The sequence below is a fragment of the Jaculus jaculus genome, chromosome 14 (genome assembly GCF_020740685.1).
Source record: "Jaculus jaculus isolate mJacJac1 chromosome 14, mJacJac1.mat.Y.cur, whole genome shotgun sequence".
Lineage (NCBI taxonomy): Eukaryota > Metazoa > Chordata > Mammalia > Rodentia > Dipodidae > Jaculus > Jaculus jaculus.
The window spans coordinates 85,089,173-85,099,648 of record NC_059115.1 but is presented as its reverse complement, the minus strand read 5'-3'; the positions used below and the strand labels follow the sequence as shown (position 1 = coordinate 85,099,648).

General features: G+C 39.5%; 1 protein-coding gene across 1 annotated transcript in view; it reads right to left on the bottom strand.

The window, feature by feature from the left end:
- Window positions 1-8,983: 8,983 nt before the first annotated feature.
- LOC123454667 (phosphatidylinositol-glycan biosynthesis class X protein-like) overlaps window positions 8,984-10,476 on the bottom strand; it is a 37,299-nt gene continuing 35,806 nt past the window's right edge. The window contains exon 2 of the mRNA XM_045133399.1: window positions 8,984-9,884. Coding sequence (XP_044989334.1) covers window positions 8,984-9,884 — 901 coding nt within the window. The remainder of the gene's footprint in view (window positions 9,885-10,476) is intronic.

Genomic DNA, 10,476 nt, shown 5'->3' with positions numbered 1-10,476 from the left:
TAGTTCATATGGTAGATCAATCTTTAGCTGTTTTAGGAACCTCCACACTGTTTTCCACAATGGCTGGACCAGATTGCATTCCCACCAGCAGTGTAGAAGGGTTCCTTTTTTTCCACATCCCCGCCAACATTTATGATCATTTGTTTTCATGATGGTGGCCAATCTGACAGGAGTGAGATGGAATCTCAATGTAGTTTTAATCTGCATTTCCTGATGACTAGTGACGTAGAACATTTTTTTAGATGCTTATATGCCATTCGTATTTCTTCCTTTGAGAACTCTCTATTTAGCTCCATAGCCCATTTTTTGATTGGCTTGTTAGATTCCTTATTATTTAACTTTTTGAGTTCTTTGTATATCCTAGATATTAATCCTCTATCAGATATCTAGCTGGCGAAGATTTTTTCCCATTCTGTAGGTTGCCTCTTTGCTTTTTTCACTGTGTCCTTTGCAGTGCAAAATCTTTGTAATTTCCTGAGGTCCCAGTGATTAATCTGTGGTTTTATTGCCTGAGCAATTGGGGTTGTATTCAGAAAGTCTTTGCCAAGACCAATATGTTGAAGGGTTTCCCCTACTTTTTCCTCTAGCAGTTTCAGAGTTTCAGGTCTGATGTTAAGGTCTTTAATCCATTTGGACTTAATTCTTGTGCATGGAGAGAGAGAAGAATCTATTTTCATCCTTCTACAAATATAAATCCAGTTTTCCCAACACCATTTGCTGAAGAGGCTGTCTTTTCTCCAATGAGTATTTTTCGTATTTTTATTGGACATCAGGGGGCTATAGCTACCTGGACTTACATCTGGGTCCTCTATTCTGTTCCACTGATCTACATGTCTGTTTTTGTGCCAGTACCATGCTGTTTTTGTTACTATGGCTCTGTAGTATAGTTTAAAATCAGGTATGGTGATTCCACCGGCCTTATTTTTGTTGCTCAGTATTATTTTAGATATTTGAGGTTTTTCGTGATTCCAAATGAATTTTTGGATTGTTTTTTTCTATTTGCATGAAGAATGCTTTTGGAATTTTGATAGGGATTGCATTAAATGTGTAGATTGCTTTTGGTAAGATTGCCATTTTCACAATATTGATTCTTCCAATCCAGGAAAAAGGGATGTTTCTCCACTTTCTAGTGTCTTCTGCAGTTTCTTGCATGAGTGTTTTAAAGTTCTCATTGTAGAGATTCTTTACTTCCTTGGTTAGGTTTATTCCAAGGTACTTTATTTTTTGGATGCAATTGTGAATGGGAGTGATTCTCTGATTTCATCCTCTGTGTGTTTGTTGTTAGCATATATAAAGGCTACTGATTTCTGTGTATTTATTTTGTATCCTGCTACATTGCTGTAGGTTTTGATCAGCTCTAACAGTGTGCTAGTAGAGTCTTTAGGGTCCTTGATGTAGAGAATCATGTCATCTGCAAATAATGATAACTTGATCTCTTCCTTTCCAATTTGTATCCCTTTTATGTGTGTCTCTTGCCTTATTGCTATGGCTAAAGCTTCCAAAACTGTATTAAATAAAAGTGGGGACAGTGGACATTCTTGTCTTGTTCCTGATTTAAGTGGAAAAGCTTCCAGTTTTTTCCCATTTAGTAATATGTTGGCTGTAGGCTTGTCATAAATAGCTTTTATTATATTGAGATATGTTCCTTCTATTCCCAGTCTCTGTAACACTTTTATCATGAAGGGATGTTGGATTTTGTCGAATGCTTTCTCTGTGTCTAATGAGATGATCATGTGATTTTTGTCCTTCAACCCATTAATGTATTACATTTATAGATTTGCATATATTGAACCATCCCTGCGTCTCTGGGATAAAGCCTACTTGGTCAGGGTGAATGATCTTTTTGATATATGCTTGTATTCTGTTTGCCAATATTTTGTTGAGAATTTTTGCATAAATGTTCGTGAGGGTGATTGGTCTATAATTTTCTTTTTTTGTTCTATCTTTGCCTTGTCTTGGTATCAGGGTGATGCTGGCTTCATAGCAGGAGTTTGGTAGAATTCCTTCCTTTTATATTTCCTGGAAAAGCTTAAGAAGCAATGGTGTTACCTCTTCCTTGAAGGTCTGGTAAAATTCAGCAGGGAATCCATCTGGGCCTGGGCTTTTTCTAGTCGGGAGATTATTCATAATTGTTTGGATCTCCATGCTTGTTATAGGTCTATTTAAGTGATTAATCTCATCTTGATTTAATTTAGGTATGTCATATAAATGAAGGAAATCATCCATTTCTTTCAGATTTTCATACTTTGTGGAGTATATGCTTTTATAGTATGTCCCTATGATTTTTTGAATTTCTCTGGAATCTGTTGTGATGTTACTTTTTCCATCTCTGATTTTCTTAATTTGTATCTCTTCTCTCTTTCTTTTGGTCATATTTGCTAAGGGTTTATCAATCTTGTTTAGCCTTTCAAAGAACCAACTCTTTGTTTCATTAATTCTTTGGATTGTTTTTTTTTGTTTGTTTGTTTGTATTTCATTAATTTCTGCCCTAATCTTTATTATTTCTTCCCGTCTACTGATTTTTGGTTTGCCTTGTTCTTATTTTTCCAACGCTAGAAGATGAAGCATTAGGTCATTTACTTGCAACCTTACTAATTTCTTAATATAGGCACTTAAAGCTATAAATTTACCTTTTAGAACTGCCTTCATTGTGTCCCAGAGATTTTGGTATGTTGTGTTCTCATTATCGTTTGACTCTATAAATTTTTTGATTTCCTTCTTGATTTCTTCATTGACCCATTCATCATTTAGTAGTGTATTCTTTAGTTTCCATGATTTTGTGTATGCTCTATAGCCTTTCTTGCTACTGATTCATAGTTTAATTCCATTGTGGTCAGATAGAATGCAAGGAATTATTTCAATTTCCCTGAATTTGTTAAGATTTGCTTTGTGTCCTAATATATGGTCTATTTTAGAGAATGTTCCATGTGCTGCTGACAAGAATGTATATTCTGCAGCATTTGGATGAAATGTCCTGTATATATTTGTTAGGTCCATTCCTTCTATGACCTCATTTAGTCCAGATGCCTCTCTATTTATTTTTTCCCAGGATGACCTGTCAATTGATGAGAGTGGGGTGTTAAAGTCACTCACCACCACTGTGTTTGGTGTTATCTGTGACTTTAGTTCTAATAGTGTTTGTTTGATGAATTTGGGAACCCCCATGTTAGGTGCATATATGTTTAGGATTGTAATGTCCTCCTGTTGGAGTGTGCCCTTAATCAATATAAAGTGACCTTCCTTATCTTTCTTGACTAACGTTGGACTGAAGTCTACTTTGTCAGATATTAGTATAGCAACCCCTGCTTGTTTTCTAGGCCCATTTGCTTGAAACACCATTTTCCAACCTTTCACTCTAAGATAATGTATATCCTTTGTAGAAAGATGAGGGGACAACAAACTGTAGGATCCTGCTTTTTAACCCAGTCTGAAAACCTATGTCTTTTGGTTGGTGCATTGAGGCCATTGATATTAAGAGATATTATTGAAAGGTGTGGCCGGGCGTGGTGGCACATGACTTTAATCCCAGCACAGCACTCAGGAATTGGAGGTAGGAGGATCACTGTGAGTTCGAGGCCACTCTGAGACTACATAGTGAATTCTAGGTCAGCCTGTTCTTGAGTGAGACCCCATCTCGAAAACCAAGAAAAAAAAAAAAGTTGTGTATTTATGTTTGCCCTTTTTTTTTTTTTTTTTCTTTTTGGTTCCGGTTCTACCTTTGCTCTCTTGTGTTAACTAGTATTTGAGTATTGCTTGTTTTTGCCAGGTTCCTTATATGTGTGCTTTTCCTTTTCTTCAGTGTGGATGATTGTATCAAGTATTTTCTGTAGAGCTGGTTTTGTCTTCAAATACTCCTTTAACCTGCTTTTGTCATGGAATGTCCATCCATTTGAATGGATATCTTTGCAGGATAAAGTAACCTTGGTTGACAGTTGTTATATTTCAGAACTTGGAACATATCACTCCCAGCCCTTCTGGCTTTTAAAGTTTGTGTTGAATAATCTGCTGTAATCCTGATGGGCTTGCCTTTGTAGGTAACTTGGTTTTTCTGTCTAACTGCTTTCAATATTTTTTCTTTGGTTTGTGTGTTTGGTAGTTTGATTATAATATGGCGAGGAGAGGTTCTTTCCAGGTTTTGTCTGGCTGGGGTTCTAAAGGCTTCCTGTATCTGCATTGGCACCCCTTTCCCAATTTGGGGAAAGTTTTCTTCTGTGATTTTGTTGAAGATGCCTACTATGCCTTTGGAGTGGAATTCTTGTCCTTCTCCTATGCCCTGAATTCTTACATTTGACCTTTTCATAGTATCCCGAATATCTTGAAATTCCCACTCATACTTTTCTATAAGTTTGTCTTTCTCTTTGTTGGACTGTATTAGATCTTCCACCTGGTCTAGCTTTGTTATTCTGTCCTCTCCTTCATCCATCCTACTGGTGAGATTTTCTAAAGAGATTTTTATTTCATTAACTGTGTTCTTCATTGCTAGTAATTCTGACTGGTTTTTCTTTATTATTTCTATATCCTTATTTATGTCTTATATTACCTTCTTTATTTCATTAAATTGGTATCCTGTGTCTTCTTTGATTTCCTCTTTGATTTCTTCTTTGATTCCTTTGATTTGTTCTTTGACTTCTTTGAACATATTTACAATCATTCTTTTGAAATCTTTCTCAGGCATTTCCTCTAACTCATTCTCACTCGAGGTCATTTCTGATGCATTAATACTTTTAGGTGGATTTATATTGTCTTGCTTTTTAGTGTTTCTTGTGTTATAATGTATATATTTTTGCATCTTGGATTACGTTAATGCTTGGATTTTTTAGCTAGCTGGGTATTCTTAGCTGTATCAATTGATTTGGTGTTATATATCTTCAGGGTAGGAGCTTAAGTTGTTAGGTGTGGGTCTTAAGGCTGTCAGAGTATCTACAAAGGTGTTCCTAGGAGTTGAGTTTCCCTGCTATGGGAGTGTTCAAGTAGGCTGAGTGGAATAAAATACAGGTGGATTCTAAAATTTAACTAAACACTGTACACATTCAATCAAAAATAGCACTGAGTATTTATGCAAGAGTAGTTATTGTAACAACCAGATCCTCTATCACCATAGAGGTTAAGATTTCTGGTCTGTTGAAGGATCCAAGTCAGCTTGTGACCAAGTGAGACCCTTCCCTGGTACAATCCCAGTTACCTTTTTGGATGATTTTGGTCTCAGTCAAGTTGCTGGCTGGGTCGTTGTGCTGCTGTTCTGATTTCTGGAGATGGGCACTGGCTTTTCCTGTGGGGCAAACTGAGCCTGGAAACTGTGGCACCTCCGCTGCTGGGACTGCTACTGGTACTGCTGAAGCTGTTGCTGCTGGATCTGTCACCGCTGCTGCTGCTGCTGTAGCTGCCACTGCTGGATCCGCCGCTGCTGCCTCTGAAGCTGCCACTGCTGGATCTTCCACTGCTGCCTCTGAAGCTGCTGCTGCTGCTGCCACTACTGGATCCGCCGCTGCTGGGGCCGCTTTTGCCAGTGCCGGAGCCACTGATGTTGCTGCTGGACTCTGCTCCTGCTTGGGTCCTGCTGTTGGCTCAACTTGGGGTGGCCGGGTCCTGGGACTGCTGCTCTGTTCACTCGAGCTGGGCACAGGCGGTGGGGGAGGGGAGGGAGCCAATGCTTCTCTAGTTCTCTTGCTGTTCCACGTGTTCTTCTACCTTGTGATCTGCTCCTCCGTTGTTCACTGCCACTGTCCCTTCATGTTTCTTGAGTTGTAGAGAGCTCTGGTGTGTGTGGAAGCTCCCCTCACCTGGCTTTTCCCGTGGCTCTAGCCAAGCCTGGCAGCTTTCTGGTGTGCTGCCGCTGTGGTCTGCAGACCTGCCAGGGCCGCTTTTGCAGGCCTGTGTGGGCTCTGGATGCTCTGGATCTCTTCTACTGCTCTACTGCTGTTTCAATTTCCTATACACCTCACTTTTTAGTAAAAGTGTGTATTTTGCTGAGTTTTTTTGGTCTTTTCCCCCCTTAGGCTGCTTTGGTGTGGTACCTACACTGTCATCTTAACTGGAAGTCCCTCAACAGGGCATGACAATGAGAGCCATTTTGGAGAGACAGGATCAGTCCCATGGTTCACTTTTGCCAACATGGATGCAGTGGCAGCTCCTTGTTCTCTCTTTGGATTTCTGTCCCTGAGTAAGTTCCTGAAAAAGCTAGCTTCCTCTTTTTTCCTTCACTTCCAATATATAGTAGCATAGAGAACATTCCTATTTCAAGACAGGAATGGGGGCAAAGGAAGGCAAAAATCAGCAGAAAAAAAATCCCCCATAGCTCCATATCTAGCATCTGGAGATCATTTTGGCATCATCTTGGCTTTAACAGGCTTAACTATAAATGTCATTGCTTCAACTCTTTTTCTTGTAGTGCATTTGACCTCCTAAGTTCCAGCCCCATTAGATGATTCAGATTTTCATGGCAACAATGTCTTTGCACCTCAAATTTTCTGGGGTCTCTGTCACAACTTAAGTTTTATCCTTATAGCTTCGTAGGCAGCCCACTCAGAAGTTCAATATAGGGAATCTGACCTTGCCACTTTGCCTGGCCTCTGTGGCTTTCTAGAACCTTGGTGCAAGCTTCTAGTAATGCCTCACTCTTGCATATTTGCAAAGCAGACACACTTGAATGATGCCAAGTTCTTTTACCAGCTCTACATATATCCTGCACCATAGCTGAAGTGGTCATTGTGTGCCTTCATAGAAAGGGAAAGCACATTTCTATGTACATTTCTGTTTTCCAGTAGTACACCCTAGAGGCTTTCTTTTCTTTTCTTTTTTTTTAATGGCAGTCCCTTTCAGTTAATTTTTTAAATGGTTTGGGTTTAAATAGGATCTTGTTCTAACCCAGGCTGACCTGGAATTCCCTATGTAGTCTCAGGATGGCCTCAAACTCATTGCAGTCCCTCTACCTTTGCCTCCCCAGTGCTGGAATTAAAGGCATGTGCCACCGTGCCTGTCTTTGATTATTTTTTTAATTTATGTTGAGAGAGAGAGTCATAAAAAGAGGGAGAGAGGGTCTGGAGAGATGGCTTAGTGGTTAAGTGCTTGCCTGTGAAGCCTAAGGACCCCAGTTCGAGGCTTGACTCCCCAGCACCCACGTTAGCAAGATGCACAAGGGGGCACACACGTCTGGAGTTTGTTTGCAGTGGCTGGAGGCCCTGGCATGCCCATTCTATCTCCCTCTCTCTATCAGACTCTTTCTGTCCCTCTCAAATAAATAAACCAAAAAAAAAAAAAAAAAAAAAAGAGGGAGAGAGAAAGAGAGAGAGAATGGGTGCACCAGGGCTTTAGCCACTGCCAAAGAACTCCAGACACACATGCCCCCTTGTTTGCATGTGTGACACTGTGTGCTTGCATCACTGTCCATCTGTCTATGTGGGACCTGGAGGTTCAAGCATGAGCTCTTAGGCTTCACAGGTAAGCACCTTAATTGCCAAGCCATCTCTTCAGCCCTCTAATTTTTTAATATAGGCTCTTGAAGCTGTAAAATTTCCCTTTAGGACTAACTGCCTCATTGTATTCTATAGATTTTGATATTTTGTATTTTCATTATCATTTGATTCTATCTTTTAAATTTTTTTCTTCTTCATTTTATTATGATCCATTTATCCTTCAGTAGCATATTGTTTATTTTTCATGAATTTGTTCATGTTCTATAGTCTTTCTTGCTGTTGTTCTATAGTTTAATCCCATTGTGATCAGATAGAATACAAGGAATTATTTCAGTTTTCCTGTATGTGTTAAAATTTGGTTTCTATCCTAGTATATGACCTATTTTAGAGAGAGTTCCATGTGCTGCTGAAAATAATGTATATTTTGTAGCATTTGGATAGAATGTTCTATTGACATGCATTAAGTTTGTTTGTTGTAAAATGTTATTTAAAATCCAGATGTTTCTCTGATTTTTTTTTTTTTTTTTTTTGCTGAAAGGACAAAAATTATTCTAGTCAGCAAGTCTGTGTCTTTTTGTTGGGTCATTGAAACCATTGATATTAAGCATTATTATTGAAAAGTGTGTATTTATTCTTGCCATTTTTATTGATTTTGTAGTGCTTGTTTTTCTGTTACTTTCTTCTGTTACTCTCATTTGAACATGATTTATTCTTTCCTATGGTCTCATGTATCTGCTTTTCTTTCTCTTAGGTCAAAGGATTCCTTCAAGAATTTTCTGTGGTTGGTTTAGTAGTCATGTATTCCTCTAGGCTGTCTTTTTTTTTTTTTTTTTTTTTTTTCCGAGGTAGGGTCTCACTCTAGCCCAGGCTGACCTGGAATGCACTATGTAGTCTTAGGGTGGCCTCAAACTCATGGCAATCCTCCTACCTCTGCCTCCCATGTGCCGAGATTAAAGGCATGTGTCACCACACCCATCCCTCTAGGCTGTTTTTATAATAGAAAGTTCTTATTTCTCCTTCAATTATGATATATATCTGTGCTGGACGTAGTCTGGGTTGGGAATTATCTTTCAGAACTTGGAATACTTCTGGCTTTTAAAGCTTGTGTTGAGTAATCTGCTGTTGTCCTGATGGGCTTGCCTTTATAGGTAACAAGGGATTTCTCTCTTACTGCTCTCAACATATTCTTTGGTCTGTGTATTTAGTAGTTTAATTAGAATATGGTGAGGGGGAGGTCTTTTTTAATCTTATCTATTTGGTATTCTAAATGCTGCCTGTATCTGATTTGTTATCTCTTTATTTTGGGGACATTTTCTACTGTGATTTTGTTGAAAATACTTACCATGCCTTTAGATTGAAATTCTTTTTTTTTTTTTTTTTTATTTTTCGAGGTAGGGTCTCACTCTAGCCCAGGCTGACCTGGAATACACTACGGAGTCTCAGGGTGGCTTCGAACTCATGGCAATCCTCCTACCTCTGCCTCCTGAGTGCTGGGATTAAAGGTGTGCGCCACCATGCCCGGCTTAGATTGAAATTCTTTTAAACCCTGACTTTAAAAAAATATATATTTTTTAAACATATAGGTCTTTTTTATTAGCTGTGTAGAAAACACAACTGTATAAAACTTGTAGACAAAAACGGCCGTATTTGAAAACAGCTATCAGGATCAGGGTCGCACACAGGATGGTAATGAGCAGAGTCACAGAACACACTAAAGAGGTATGTACAGTCAGCCCCACCGGAACTTGCAGGATCAAATTCTTAAGTATTGATTTATACTTCATGTTGCTCCACTGGCAGATCTCCTTACTCTTCAAAGCACAAGGAGCTGGCACTTGTGATTGAGCCCAGCATTTCAAAATTGGGAACTCTTGGTCACAGTACATCAATAAATCTGGGTTGCTAACCACACTAAGGTTGTCACCATCCTTCCTGTGTGGCCGGTGATAGCGATAGTGCACAGGCAAAAAGGCTTGGAAGCAGTCAATGCACTGTGCATCCTGTCTGGCATAAATAAGGACTTCAGATTCCTCGGACAAATAGTTAGGGGCTTCTATATTAAAACTTTCTGAAACCATCACTGCCTCTGTTAGATTTTTCTCTCGTAATGAAGCCAACTCATAAGGATCCACAAAAAGTCCTGTCGGGATGTAATGTTTAATTAAGAGTCGACAGGTCTGTAACTCCTCAATGCTTTCTCCAAATTTCACTTTTATTAAAAGGTCTCTATGGAAACCATCTTTTAAAAATTCTTGCATCAAAATAATTTCAGAGCAAGTGGGCCTTATGCCGAAGGGGGCGTCGCTCGAGTCGGCCGTGAGCCCGCTTTGCAGAAGCCCAGCCGCCCCGAGGAGCAGCCAGGCCACAGCGCGGACCGCCAGGACGCCGCAAGCACGGAGGCCCGGGAGGGGGCGCGGAACCCCAGCGGGGCTCGGGGGAGCAGCCTGCGCACGCCGGCCTCCGCGCGCTCCACTAAAAAATATTTTAAAAAATATTATTTATTTATTTGAGAGAGATAAAGAGGCAGAGATAGAGATTGGTAGAAAGAGAGAAAGTGAATGGGCAAACCAGGGCCTCCTGCCACTGCAAACTAATGCCAGACCCATGCATCACCTTGTGCATTTGGCTTTATGTAGGTACTGGGGAATCAAAGTTTGGTCCTTTGGCTTTGCCAGCAAGCACCTTGACCACTAACTCATCTCTCCAACTCCAAATATTTAAAAAAATACTTTATTTATATATTTATTTGAGGGGGGGGAGAGAGAGAATGGGCACACCCAGGCCACTAGCCACTGAAAACAAACTCCAGATGCATACACTATTTAATGCATCTGGTTTTACATGGGTACTGTGGAATTGAACCTACTTTGCAGGCAAGTACCTCAACTGCTGAGCCATCTCTCCAGCCCCTGGATTTATAATTTCTGGAGAATTTGTATTTCTTTAATTTTTTTGTTTCTTGTATTATTATATAGAGATTTTTACATCTTGAGTTATTTCAGTGCTTTGGTTTTCTAGTTATTATATATATATATATATATATATATATATATATATATATATA